The 15,147-nt window shown below is 34.2% G+C and overlaps 1 protein-coding gene across 4 annotated transcripts in view; it reads right to left on the reverse strand.

Moving 5' to 3' along the window:
* Window positions 1-15,147, reverse strand: part of LOC130233791 (tight junction protein ZO-2-like) — a 191,258-nt gene that overhangs the window by 47,786 nt on the left and 128,325 nt on the right. For all 4 annotated transcript variants that reach the window (XM_056464001.1, XM_056464002.1, XM_056464003.1 and 1 more), the window contains exon 7: window positions 14,104-14,257. In XM_056464001.1, coding sequence (XP_056319976.1) covers window positions 14,104-14,257 — 154 coding nt within the window. The remainder of the gene's footprint in view (window positions 1-14,103; window positions 14,258-15,147) is intronic.

Below are 15,147 nucleotides of genomic sequence, written 5' to 3' on the forward strand. Positions count from 1 at the left end.
CAGAGTCTTGGAAAGCAGAGATTAGATAATGCTCACAGCACGTGTTAAAGCTACATTGACAGTTAAAGGAACGATAAAAAACAAACTGAAATTTCAGTCACCATTTCTCACCCTCTTGTCATTCCAAACCTGTATGACTTTCTTTTTTTTAATGAAACATTTAATTTAAGATTTTTTTTTAAAGCAAGGATTGCTGCAAACGAATCACCTAGTGAGTCAAATATTTGAGAGCCTGATCAGTTTAATTTGTGACTGAATCTATGTCTAACTTGTAAATGAATTGAAACTCCTGAATCAGATTCATTTGCTTCAAGCTGAGTCAATTAATTGTTTGAATCTCCACTTTGATTCATATTTCATGAATCGCTGTAAACAAATCTCTGTCAATAAAGCCTGATTTGCAAATGAATCATGAGGTTTGATTAAAAAAATTATCTTAATTAGAGCATTTTGAAAAACATCAGCTCAAAAGACAGACTTAATGTTGAATCAGATTAATTTGGTTCAAGCAGAGTCAATTAATTGTTTAAATCTACACTTTGATTCATCTTTATGAATCACTGTAAACAAATCTCTGTCAATAAAGCCTGATTTGCAAATGAATCATAAGGCCTGATTTGGAAATTAGCTTAATTAGTTAATTTTGAAAAACATCAGCTCAAAAGACTTAATCTTGAATCAGGCATATTTCAACTCAATTGAGTCATTGATTTCTATGACCACGATTTCTTTGAGGTCTTCTCTATGGCTCATTTTTCAAGAATCATTGCAAATGAATCACCTGAGTCAGTGAAACAACTGAAATTCTCGTCAGCCTCATTTGTATGTTTATTTATGGAAACCAGCTCAATCTGCTCTTTTGAAATAATCAGCTAAAAAGAATGACTGATTCACTGATTCAGTTGAATCAACTGCAGTGATTCTCAGGTTAAAAACTAACATTAACTTAATATTCATTTATGCTGCACAAAAAAAGCAAGTCACAGGTTTTTATAATGACATGAGGATGAACCGTTCCTTTAATTTCTCCCCCTCGAGTTCTACTTTGTCCAAGATAGTTGAGAATTATTGTTTACAAGTGAAACCGACATAAAAGCAGAGCAAGAAAATGCAGCATGGCTCTGGAAGAGAGAGCAGGAGAGAAGCAGTGACGGCCGGCCGGGGAGGAAGAGAAGAGTTACTGTGTGGTCTGCTGGTGCATTAACAGAGCTCTTCTGGTGAGCGATACGCCATGCTTGATCTCCAATCTAAAACACACTCCTTCAAAACACTGTTGCCCACCTGGTCAAGGCTTAGGGTGGGTTAATGTGCACAGCTAACAGAGTAAACAGAGTCAAAATACTCTGCAGATCAAGATACTACACAGTATAATACACAAATAATTGCTAATGTGTTTGACCCAGAAGTAAAAGAATGTTTGATAGCACAATGGGGTCTGAATGAGACCATAATGAAAATCCGAGATTGTAACATTTGATTTAAAAAACCTCATGCAAATTTGTTTTGTCTGTATACCAAGTTCAACTGTGATAACCGTCTATTATGACTACCTATTACGTCCCTTTTTACAATATCAGAACAAAATGTCCCACAAATAGTCGTTTATAACTCTTTGAAACGGCCCCTTTTAGGCTTTGATCCAAATTGTGCCATTTTGGTGACTGTCGCTTTAAATTCAAATGAGATTGTGCTCTTTTCAAAAGAGGGTGGAGCTAAAATGCCCGTGTGTCAGCATAGTGGCACATTCAAAACAGGGCTAATGTGTAAAGAAGTGGCTCAGGTGAAGGACGGCTGCTTCTCACTCAGGGCTGTTTATGCTAATGAGGGAGAGATTGTCAATAATGGGAGGGGCTTTCCCTCTCTGATAACATGTACAAAGGGAAACTGTCAATCAAAGTGTTTCTACAGGCTGTTCTTATCAAGTGTGATTATTTAAAAATAGAATTAATTAATGTTTATGCTAGCTACTATCACGCACTGTTCCCACACAACTGTTAAAACCAAGTGATTTTTGCTTAATAGTCCTTTAAATATGGGTTTGTTATGAAAATAATGTTTAAGAATAATAAAAAAAACACACAAACAAATGATATGACATAAAATCAACATGTAACAAATGATTTCAGATTAAATAAAAAATAAAAAAATGTGTGTAATTTCCTGCATTATAATATACAAAACTTTTACATTGCAGTTTTACCCTCAGATTTCCATTAAGGGGGTATTTATGTGACAATTTTGGAGGCCTGAAAATGCAAACTTTTAAAATCAGGATTCATTTGGCAATGTGTTGAATGTATTAAAAATAAAAAAGCTAAAATATTTAGATTTAAAAATGTCTGAAGTCAAAGGCAGCTGGTACATACCCTAAAACACTTTTGTGCAAAGGAAATACTGATTATTAGGATTTTTTGTCATCTGGGTTTACGTCAAATGTATGTAATTTGTGTCGGCTGCAGATTTCAACTGTACCTTTTTTATGAGTACTCAAAAATCTACTATATGATAAAAACATCTGCGTTAAATATACTTTTACTTGATTTATGGAAGTGGAATGAGCCCCCACATCCTCCGCTCGTTCTACACCTGCACTGTGGAGAGCATCCTGACTGGCTGCATAACCACCTGGTATGGAAACAGCACCAGCAGCAATCGCAAAGGCCTACATAGGATTGTGCTGGCCGCGTAGTAGGAGGTGAGCTTCCCTCCCTCCAGGACATCTAGACCAGGCGGTGCATGAGGAAAGCCAAGAGAATCATCAGCGACTCCAGCCACCCAAGCCATAGACTTGTCTCTCTGCTACCCTCAGGCAGACGGTTCCACAGCATCCGGTCACGCACCAGCCGACTGAAGGAAAGTTTCTTCCCTCAGACTATCAGGCTGATGAACACTTAACACACCCCACACAAACTTTTCCACACCCCTCACTGCACACCAATAATATGTAGCATGCACTGCACTTTAACCAATTCATACCTAAAACAATACTGCCTACAACTATGTGTACACCTATTCATTGTACATATCGCTGTCAACACTGCCAATTTTACATTGTCCTGTTTTGAGTATGTTGCTGTATGTTGTAGTATTTTGCAGTGTCTGGAACCAGCACCTAAGCTTTTCACTCATCATAGCACACGTGCTGCTGATGATGTGACAATAAAAGTGATTTGATTTTATTCGTTTTGGACTTAATCTCAAAACTGGTAGGTGCATCAAATCAAACAAACATACAAACAAGCAAACAAACAAACAAACAAACGCTGTTTTGCCTACCGTGTGTCAAATTAAAATTTAAAATCAGAAACAGCATCAGTCTAATCTCATTAAGGTGAATCTCTTTTTTTGTGGTTGTGATGGGTTATGGGTCAGATTATTTGTAGATTATTAGGCTGTGTGTAGGAGCGCTGGTGTTTTCCAGACTGTGGGGGAGAGAGGCGTGTTTCCATCTGTTGGGTGGGGATGAAATTACAGCCAGTCTCTGATGAGAGGAGGACAAACCACAGAGCAGAGACAGCTGTGTGTGTGTGTTTATCAATAGAAGCCAAAAAACAGCACAGCCAGGAGCTCCGCTTTACCACACACTTTAACCTTTTAATTCTGGAAGACGCCTATTATCTTTCTTTCTTTGTTATATATATTTCTTTGATCAAGAAATAGTGTATACATCTTTCTTTCTTTCTTTCATATATTTCATTAAGCAATAATGTATACATCTTACACAACTATTTTAATTATAAAAATATATTCTATATTCATTTCTTTCTTTCCGTCTTTCGTATTTTCTTTCATTTCCATTCTCCTTATTTCTTTCTTTCTTTCTTTCTTTCTTTCTTTCTTTCTTTCTTTCTTTCTTTCTTTCTTTCTTTCTTTCTTTCTTTCTTTCTTTCTTTCTTTCTTTCTTTCTTTCATACTTATTCATTATTAAATTAATTCATATATATATGTATATTTTAAAAGTAATAATGTTAATTTTTTCATTCTTAGAAAATAAAATTCTTCTTTTTTAAAACTGAATTAAATAATTTGAATATTTATTATTGTAATTTTATGCAAAATTATTCAATTATTTTAATTATAATAGTACATTACATTTTCCTTCTTATGTTTTTGTGTCTATCTTTAATATTCATTCATTCATTTGTTCATAAAATGTGAGATTTAATTGAAATAGAATAGTAATTTATAATTTTTCAAGAGATAATGTATATATCTTTTTATTCTTAGAAAATAAAAGACTTCCTTTTCAAAACTGTATTAATTAATCATTTGAATAATAATAATAATAATTATTATTATTATTATTATTATTATTATTATTATTACACTTTTATATATTATTTAATATTTTATATGATAATAATTATTATTATTATTACACTTTTATATAATATCATTTAATATTTTATATAATAATAATAATAATAATAATAATAATAATAATAATTATTATTATTATTATTATTATTAATACACTTTTATATAATTTTATTTAATATTTTATATAATAATAATAATAATAATAATTATTATTATTATTATTATTATTATTATTATTACACTTTTATATAACCTTATTTAATATTTTATATAATATTAATAATATTTATTATTAATATTATTATTATTTTTACACTTTTATATAATATTATTTAATATTTTATATAATAATAATAATTATTGTTATTATTATTACACTTTTATATAATATTAATTAATATTTTATATAATAATAATAATAATAATAATAATAATAATAATAATAATAATAATAATAATAATAATGAAATAATTTTAATTATAATATTAAATATATATAATAATTTTTCCATCTCCTAAAATTCAACTCAAATTCTGCCACACACCATCAAGCCCCACCCAACTCTACACTAACTGTGTTTTAAATAGAAATAAGTTGCACTATAGATATTAAATGCATTCGTTCATTCATTTTCCTTTGGCTTAGTCCCTTTATTAATCAGGGGTCGCCACATTGGAATGAACCGCCAACTTATCCAGCATATGTTTTACACTGTGGATTCCCTTCCAGCTGCAACCCAGTACTGGGAAACACCCATACCCACTCATCCACACACATACACTATGGACAATTTAGTTTATTTAATTCACCTATACCGCATGTCTTTGGACTATGGGCGAATGCCAACACGGGGAGAAACATGCAAACTCCCCACAGAAACACCATCTGACCCAGTCGGGGCTTGAACAAGCGACCTTCTTGCTGTGAGGCGAGAGTGCTACCCACTGAGCCACCATGACGACATATTAAAAGCACTTTTTTATTATTATTATCTTCATTTAAACACCATTACCTGCATTCATCTGAGCTGACATTCAATTTCCCACAAATCTGAGCATAAACACAGTGCTGACTTCACAACAGCAAGCCTCGAGTTTTACAATTCACCATATTCAAGCATGTTAAACTACAGGACAAAGTCACTGCTTCTTGAATACAATGAACAATGAAAATGAGGAAATGGCTGAACGCCGGCTATCACATCATCTAGCCGAAATGAAAAGTAGCACACAATGGTGCGCAAGAGCCAATAAACAGTACGTGCTGCGTTTTTATGGCAGGGTGTAAATCATGTCTCAATTGTACTTCTCTACGCTGCACACACACAAACACAATGCCTACGGTGACGGTATTTTCCTCCAGAGCCGAATGCAAATGTGAAATAGAAATGCATTTAGCTGAACCGCCCTGATCAACTCAACACGCAGATGCTTACGCTACTGAAATTTACTTCCAACCGCATTTCAAAACCCTTGAAGATGGAAGATCTGAGGCATACGATATCCTGCCGTCCCACCCTGATAACAGCTGAAGAGAACGAAATAGCATCTGAAAGATCAGCCACGTTTCACTGTCAGGCCTGCGCAGCGTCATAAAATTTCCCCAGCGTGGGGAAAATGAAAACGAGCAAAACAAATGTGATAGAAACAAATCCATTAAGACTCCAGCATCTACATATGATAAATAGTTTAAATAAAGCAGTCATTTAAAGAACAGATTATTTTGTATTTTTAAAATGCCCTAATATTGTGTTGAAGTCCCCTATAAGAGGTTTAAACGCATATAAAATTATAAAACTGTATTTTTCTCCAAAAATTACACTTTGTATAAATCAATTTGGTGCCACACGTACCAGAAGTTAATGAGACATTTTAAAAGATTTTTTTGTTGATGTTTACTTCCAACTGAAACAAAGTATAGGTTGTTTTCATTCACGTGGTTCTGGTGACATGCTAAATTCAGATGGAGGGCAGGAAGTAAAAAAAAATGAATGGGAGACAAAGGAAAGTCTGTATTTTTGAGATTTATACCATATTTCAAAGGAGATATCTAGTTGAAGTCAGAATTATTAGCCCCCCTTTGAATTTTCTTTTCTTTTTTTAAATATTTCCCAAATTATGTTTAACAGAGCAAGGAAATTTTCACAGTATGTCTGATAATATTTTTTTCTTCTGGAGAAAGTCTTTAAATGTCACTTTAAGCCGTATAGAAATGTCTTGAAAAATATCTAGTCAAATATTATTTACTGTCATCATGGCAAAGATAAAATAAATCAGTTATAAAAGATGAGTTATTAAAAATATTATGTTTAGAAATGTTGACAAAAAATCTCTCTGTTAAACAGAAATTGGGTAAAAAATAAACATGGGGGCTAAAAATTCAGAGGGGCTAATAACCACATATGTTGGGCATGATCCTTATATTATGAAGGGGACCGAGTCTTCAACTGAACTGAAATATATTTGCTGGTCATTGATGCGGTACATTCTGTATAAGCTATTACATTACATCAATAATTACTTGAATTAAACTGTGGTAGTAATTATATTGTTGCAGTGGTACAACAGAACTGTAGTAATAAACAAATTCACCACTGTTTACAGTAAGGTTACAGTATTTTTTACAGTTTATCAGTTTACTATGCTGCAGTATCCTGTAGCACTCAATAATAAAAAGCTGTACACATTATTACACTTTCCTATGTGGGTCAAAAACATGTTTATTATAAATTACTATAGTTTTTCCCATGCGGATATCTTCCAGACATTACGGAATAACAGATGAAAGCATACAAAAGCATTGACCTATAGTCTACATTATTATTTATTTATTTATTTTTGTAAAGGGGGAAAAGAACTCCACAATAATAACTGTCTGCTTTTGTCGCAAGGGTTGCCATTCTTTTTTGGTTCTGTCGATAAACTTACCTTTAACAAACATTCACCACTGCTGCGCATCTCGATGTTCACGTTACGGTTGTTTATTCTGCCGAAACGGCAGTAAAGACTTGGATTATTGCAAAACAAGACAGAGATTTCATTGCAGCAATTACAGGGCAGGGTAAGTTATTTATATTCTCCTGGATTTGTATAAGTGTGGTGGTGTTCGTATTTGATTTTTATATAGCACGTTAATATATTTATGCACATAGCTAGACCTGTATGTAATATTTATTGATGCTGTCAAACTAATTATTGTGATCAAAAAAGTTAGTACACATGGACGTATTGAATAAATGTTTATTACATGCCGGCTTTTCTTTCGTTTTTCAGACATTTTTGTAAAATTTCTCTTCCTTATGAGCAAAAACTTTTGAAAGTCTATAAAAGCTGTTTCGGCATTTCTTATTTTGGCCGATTTAAACAATTGTAAACAACATAAAACAGAAACATTTTGATGTTCTGATTGGGATTCCGACGTAGAAGAATCACTTCCTGCCCGCCAACTGAATTTTGTGCATCAAAGACGTCATGTGAAAACAACCTATTGAGTAGTTGTCGGGGCTTTCTTTTTGTGCATCATTCGCTCACGTGGTTTAAAAGGGGCGTGGTTAGAAATATTGTGGCTAAAGCCGCCAAACTGACGTCAACAGAGAAGGCTGCCAAGACATTGTAAATAATAAATGGAAAACACATCCTTAAGCATACTTCAGTTTAGTCGCTGCTTCCTTTAGTTGCTCCAACCCTTTGCGATCACATGTCTACTTTACCTACTCTAAAAAAAGAAACCCAATGTTGGGTCAATTATGGCCAAATTCAGCCAATGGGTTTTAAAAAAAGTGTAATTTAAATTTAATTGAAGAAAATGAAGCCAACGTTGGGTTTTTCCATATTTGACCAAACGTTGGGTTGCAAAAACCCAGCTTGTGCAATAAGGATTTTTAGTTCAAATAATATTGATAAATTCTTATATAAACACAATCTTAACATTAGAATTGCTTAATCTTTCTGAATTTTTAATAAAAAATATCAACAGTAAGGGCGTCATGGTGGCTCAGTGGTTAGCACTGTCACCTCACAGCAAGAAGGTCGCTGGTTCGAGTCCCAGCTTGGTCAGTTGGCATTTCTGTCTGGAGTTTGCATGTTTTCCCCATGTTCGCGTGGATTTCCTCCGGGTGCTCCGATTTCCCTCACAGTCCAAAGACATGCGCTATAGGTGAATTGAATTAACTAAATTGGCCAACGTGTATGATTGGGAATGGATGTTTCCCAGTACTGGGTTGCAGCTGCAAGGGTATTCGCTGTGTAAAACATATGCTGGACAAGTTAGCGGTTCATACCGCTGTGGTGACCCCTGATGAATAAAGGGACTAAGCCAAAGGAAAATGAACGAATGAATATCCAACAGTATACTGTTATGCTGTTATCTAGTAGTCAGTCAAAGCAACAAAAGGAACTCATTCAGAGAAATGCTGAAATGTATGCATTAATGGAGTAATCTGGAGTTTATATTTCCTATGATTGTGTTGATATAAAAGTCCAATATCAGAGAAGGATGAAATACGAAACCAAATAAATACAAGATTGCAAACAGTGATCAGTTTTTCAATTTATCTCGTAGTTGGCATTATAAGCATAACTGTTAAGGCCTAAGTAGCCTTTAGCATCGCATGCTGTATTTTTATACTTCTACCTCATATGTTGATCAGAAGTTTCCCAGAGATGAGTTGCGGCTGGAAGGGCATCCACTGCCTAAAAAAGTGCTGGATAAGTTGGCGGTTCATTCCACTGTGGCGACCCCGAATTAATAAAGTGACTAAGCCGACAAATAAATGAATGAATGAATGTTAATCAGAATCCACATCAAATTACAATCAGGGATTATTTCATAAACTCGCTGCTGTCTAAAAGTGTATTTTGGGCTGAACTCATTTTACATGTCTTAAATGTTGTTAGCTAGCATTTAGCATGCGTGCTTTAGGCCCAACAGTGTAAACGTGGCTATCATGTCATCATTCTCCGCCTTGATGAAATAAGTCACCACCACACACATGTAAAATTGAGCAGACTTATTTATTGATTAAAAGAAGCTTTTAAAAAAGGAGTTAGCATAAAAATCTGAGAGCACAGTGTGAAGGCTTTACAGGTTTGTTGAGGCACAATCATGATTAAAGATTAAAGGCAACCAGACTTTATGTTGTGTCTCTGCGGTCCATCAGCTAAAAGTATGACATATCTGTATTATCTGCAAAAAGAGAACACAAAAATAGCATTTCTGGTGTAAGCATGCTGTTTGCTTTTCTTAGGCAAGCGCATCTTTCTGCCATTAAAATATTGAGTTGTAAACAGTTAATTAAGTGTAAACTATGTCTGTGTACAGTAAATTATATCAAGGTTAAGATACCTGCTATTAACATCAACATATATCGCAATGCACTTAATTCAAAATTAAGAAATAAAATGCACTTTTTGATTGACGTTGACTAGACGCGCTGCAGATCATGTGCTTTTTGACCTAAACTACATGGCAGCCTTACCAAAGAGCTGAGAATCACCAAGTGGCGACACTGAATAGAACGTTCCATTTCAACAGAGGCGCCCAGTGATTCCGTCATTCTGGAGTGAAAGCGATCAGCTGTCCATTGGATCTTATTGCTGTCGCGATGACAAGCAGCTGCTTTGTTTTTTATTTATTGAATTATGTATTAGCTGAAATACAACCTGAAAGACGCCAATACAACACTTACAATCATAGACTGGTGATTATCAGCACTTTTAATAGTTTATATTACAGACTTAATGTTTAATATATTAACCATACTTGTTTTCTTGAAACTGTCACTTTTAGGTGAAATTACTTGAATTTAATAGTTTACGCACTGGCATAATACATATTGATTAGATTAGATTTTAGATTAGATTCAACTTTATTGTCATTACACATGTACAAATACAAGGCTACGAAATGCAGTTTAGGTCTAACCAGCAGTGCAATAGCAGCAAGTGCAGGATACAGGTATAAGTTATAAAGTGCAGTAATAGAAAAACTATGGTGATATTTACAGATGGATGTACTATCAACATTATATACAGGTTGTATTAGCTATGAACAGATTTACAATAAATGAATATATGTACAGGATGCTATTAATCGCAGGAGTGTGCAGATAGATAAACATAATTTCAAATGTCCATGTGCAGTGGGTATGTACAGTTCAAGTAAATGAATCAGTGCAATGAGTATGTGCAAACTTTAAATGTGCAAATGTTAAATAGTGCAGTGATTGTGAGGAGTATAAGTTAGAGGAGTGTGGGGGGTGTATTGGGGGGGGCAAAAGAGTCAGATACTGTTGATACTGATACTGATACTGTCAGATTCATTGATACTGACATGTTCAATGAAATTAACATGACTTTGAATATGGGATGTTAATAACAGATTAACAGTACTTTTTGTTAGAGTATTATATTATAATAGTACATAGTGTTTTTTCCAGTGTTGTCTGTTAAAAAAAGACCAAAAAATGTATTTAAAAAGCTACTTTGTTCAAATTTATTTATTTTTTTATTTCTATGTGTTTTTATTCATGATTTTAATGCTGTCATCAAAAATCATGGAGGCCATGCAAACTACCAGATACAGTACTGTAGTTTTTGTTGTGTATACTCATTTTTGATTCATCCTAATTTGAGTATAACAAAAAAAATAGTAATTAAGTTATTTTGTTAACCTTACATTTATGTTATATGTGAAACCGATATTTTAGATATCAGATGTATTAAACTTAGTCTTGTCAACATTTTGGAAATTGTCTGTTTTCATTGAGATATTGTTTCAAAGGGGGTGTACTCATTTTAACTTATATTTAACTGAATATTTTAATTCATCATCATCATGTCTATTGTTAGTTATCCGTGCTGTTTTCCTATTGGAATTTTCATCCCAAAATGGCGGCCACGTGACACTAGCGACATGTAGTGGCTGTTTCCCAAATAACAACAGAGTGTCGCCTCTTGGTGATTATATGCTCTTTGGCCTCAGACACATGTAGGTTCACCGAATGAAAATGCCCTCGTGTTATTGAAATGAATTTAAATGTTATATTTTTATGTCAGCGTCAGTGATTCACATAGAACTTTAAATGAACTTTAAATTGTCAAACAGGTGTCAGTCAGTTAGATCACGCCATGCAAATACTCTCAAGCAGATGATAGCCAATTGCTTTTTCACAACACTGGAGCAGTAATGTGATTGGCTGTTGTCCACTGTGATGGTTTGGCATTGAGTTGTTTTATATATGAGCCGTGAAACGCACCAAAACTGAAAAGAGCGCAAGTGAGCTTTTTGACCCGCTCATCATAAAGATACATCTGCGTCTGAGCAGGACTCTGACAGGGAGTCGGTGCCTTTGTCTTTCGAGCGTTATGCTGTTATGAAATAACTTATGAATTGGTGTCCGATGTACTGTGCGCTGACGATGTATGCATTAGTGTGACTTTTGCACTAAATATATCTGTTATTATAGTAGTAGGAGCCATGATCAATGTGTTGACTGCATTTATTTTGCACTAAAATTACCTCATACTAATGTTGTGCTATTAACGAAATGAACAGTGTTGATAATGCAATAGTTTTCTTTTGAAATTAGTCACTGGTAATGTTGAACTGTTTTTGCAACGTGTTATGTACATAATATGTATGTGTATTTACAGTGCACTTTATGTTACAGCCTTGTTCCAAAATGGATTAAATACATTTTTTCCTCAAAATTCTACACACAATACCCCATATTGACAATGTAAAAAAAGATTTTTTTAAATTGTTGCAAATTTATTAAAAATAAAAAACGACGGTGTACAGCCATTTTCAGATCTCTCCAGAGATGTTCAATAGGATTTAGGTCTGGGCTCTGTCTGGGCCAGTCAAGGACATTGTTGTTGACATATTTTTACTTTTGTAGCACTTTGTAGTACAGTATTTCAAATTTTTGCTTGATTTAAGTACTTTATCAGTATGAAGTCCAATATGCATTCTATACAACCCAGGCTCATTATGGATGCGTACTCATGTATGCATATTTGGAGAGCGAGAAATACGGCCCACAAGCTACAATTTTTTTCAGTTTTTATATTGTTTTCACAAATCCACAAGAAGCCTCTGTGTACGCTTTTTCAGATTGCAAATTATTCTCGCAAATGCCATTCGTGCCTGCTCTTCTCGCATAAATCCACCAGAGGCCACTGTTGACTGACTGACTGAGTGTCCGATAACCTCACCCACCTTCTTCCCTAAGCCCAACCGATAGCCTTTTAAAAAGCACAGATTGACCCGCCCACCCACTTCCCTGAACACAACCGACAGTGTTTTGAAAAGCAATTCAGAAAAAGAAAAGCCCTTGCCTGATTTTTACCACGTTCTCAGTTCTTACCACAATCTCACACTGTTATTTACATTTACATTTAGTCATTTAGCAGACGCTTTTATCCAAAGCGACTTACAAATGAGGAACAATTTACTTTTGTTTTGTTTTAAAGATTTCTGGAACCGTTCTTCACCAGACTCGAACCCCGTCGTCGTGGTCAACTCCTTTCTGCGTCTCAAGTTTGCTGACGTACATGGTTAGCCACTGGGCAAACTGGTAACAGCAAAAAGCCGTCCACACAGAGGTACTCTGTCAGCGGAAATTTTTCTGTAACCTTCCCCAGCCTTGTGCCTCGTGACAATGCTGTTTTGAAGGTCTACAGGTTTGTGATTTGACATGCACTGTCAACCCTGGGACCTTATATAGACAGGTGTATGCCTTTTCAAATCATGTCCAATCAACTAAATTGACCACAGGTGAACTCCAATTAAGCTGCTGAAACATCTCAAGAACGATTAGTGGAAACAGAATTTACCTGAGCTCAATTTAGAGCTTCACGGCAAAGGCTGTGAATACTTATGTTCATGTGATTTTTCATCTTTTTTTTTTATAAATTTGCAACAATTTCAAAAAATATTTTTTCACATTGTCATTATAGGGTATTGTGTGTAGAATTTAGAGGAAATAAATGATTTGAATCCATTTTGGAATAAGGTTGTAACATAAAAAATGTGGAAAAAGTGAAGCGCTATCAATACTTTCCTGATACACTGTATATATGTATATATAATTATAGATTTATAAATCTTGAATAAAGAGTGAAAAATTAAAATAATTTGTGTTTAAATAATAAAATTTATTAGTAAAAGTTGATCTTTTATCTAAAAGGCAGGACTTTCTTTAACACAGTTATCATATTATACTGGGTGTAATAACTCATCCCATTCCAGTCTTCTATAAATACTGTGTCTTCTTTTACTCTATTTGATACGCTCAACTAGCAGTCAGATCAACCAAGACGGATGTTAACAGCAGGTAGAAAAATTGAGCCCACAAATTTCATCTCTTTGCCAAAAATTGACCGTCTGTGTCAGACAATACAGTCTTGTCTTTCTAAATGACTGCATGTTCCTATTAAATATACTATCAGTCTATATCTATACGGCCAGAGGAACTTAATGACCCGTTTGCAAGCATATAGTTGAAATGGTGCTGCTAAATGATAACCCTACTCTGACACAGACAGCGACAAATTGGCTTTTATGCTTCAGTGTTCATTTAGACTCTATTAATAGTGATCCGCATAATTAACACTAATTTATTACAGCTTCTGCGGCTGGCGAATGTGTATGTGGCGTTACTAATCAGATTTATCCGAGCCAAATCATGCTATCTGCTTTTAATTAAAGTGTGGTGTTGGAGAGCAAACACCAGGAAGCGCTAGTCTATGAACGAGTGCAGTATGCTAGCATGATCTTACCGTCCGGCTCGGAGTCGCTGTCGGCGAGTGCAGGGATGCGCACCAGGATCTGCCGCTGGTCTCTCTGGACCACCAGCTGAAGTTTGCCTCTGGATTTCTCGATCAGTTTGCCGGCGTCACTCAGAGACAGATTTTCGGTGACCGTCCCGTTGATCTAGAGTAAAAAAATGATGCATCAATTTTGGTTTAAGCTAAGTAAACAAAAGTTTTGAATGATATTATAGTGGATTTGGGTGGAGAGTTGATGGACATACAGTTAAAGCGAAAACTGATTAGCCCAAATATTTCCCAAATGATGTTTAACACAACAAGGAGTTTTTCACAGTATTTCCTATAATATTTTTTCTTCTGGTGAAAGTCTTATTTTTTTTTTGTTTTGGCTACAATAAAAACAGTTTTTCATTTTTTAAAAACCATTTTAAGGTCAAAATTATTAGCCTTCATAAGCAATATTTTGTTTTTTCAATTGTCTACAGAACAAACCACTGTTATACAATGATTTGCCTAATTACCCCTCACTTGCCTAATTAACCTAGTTAAGCCTTTAAATGTCACTTTAAGCTGTATAGAAGTGTCTTGATAAATATCTAATAAAATATTATTTATGGTCATCATGGCAAAGATAAAATAAATCAGTGATTAGAAATGAGTTATTAAAACTATTATGATTAGAAATGTGCTGAAAAAGATCCTCTCTCTGTTAAACAGAAATTGGGGGAAGAATATACAGGTGGGCTAATAATTCAGGAGGTCTAATGAATTAACAATATATATATACTGTAAATATTTTGTTGGCAAGGCTGGAAAATATTTTCCATGATTAGAACAAAAATCACATTTATTGATTTCTTTCTTACTTGGTATATTTTAAAAATATGCTCATCTTTTTATTTAATTTTATTTTAGTTTTTTTATGCACATATGCTATAATACAACTGTTATATTCTTGATAAAAAGCTCATTTTTTATTATAAATTAAAAATTCACATTTAATACAACTTATATTTGAATATGTAAATATTTTGGTTTGGCATTTTTTTGGTG

This window comes from Danio aesculapii, chromosome 8 (assembly GCF_903798145.1).
Source record: "Danio aesculapii chromosome 8, fDanAes4.1, whole genome shotgun sequence".
NCBI lineage: Eukaryota > Metazoa > Chordata > Actinopteri > Cypriniformes > Danionidae > Danio > Danio aesculapii.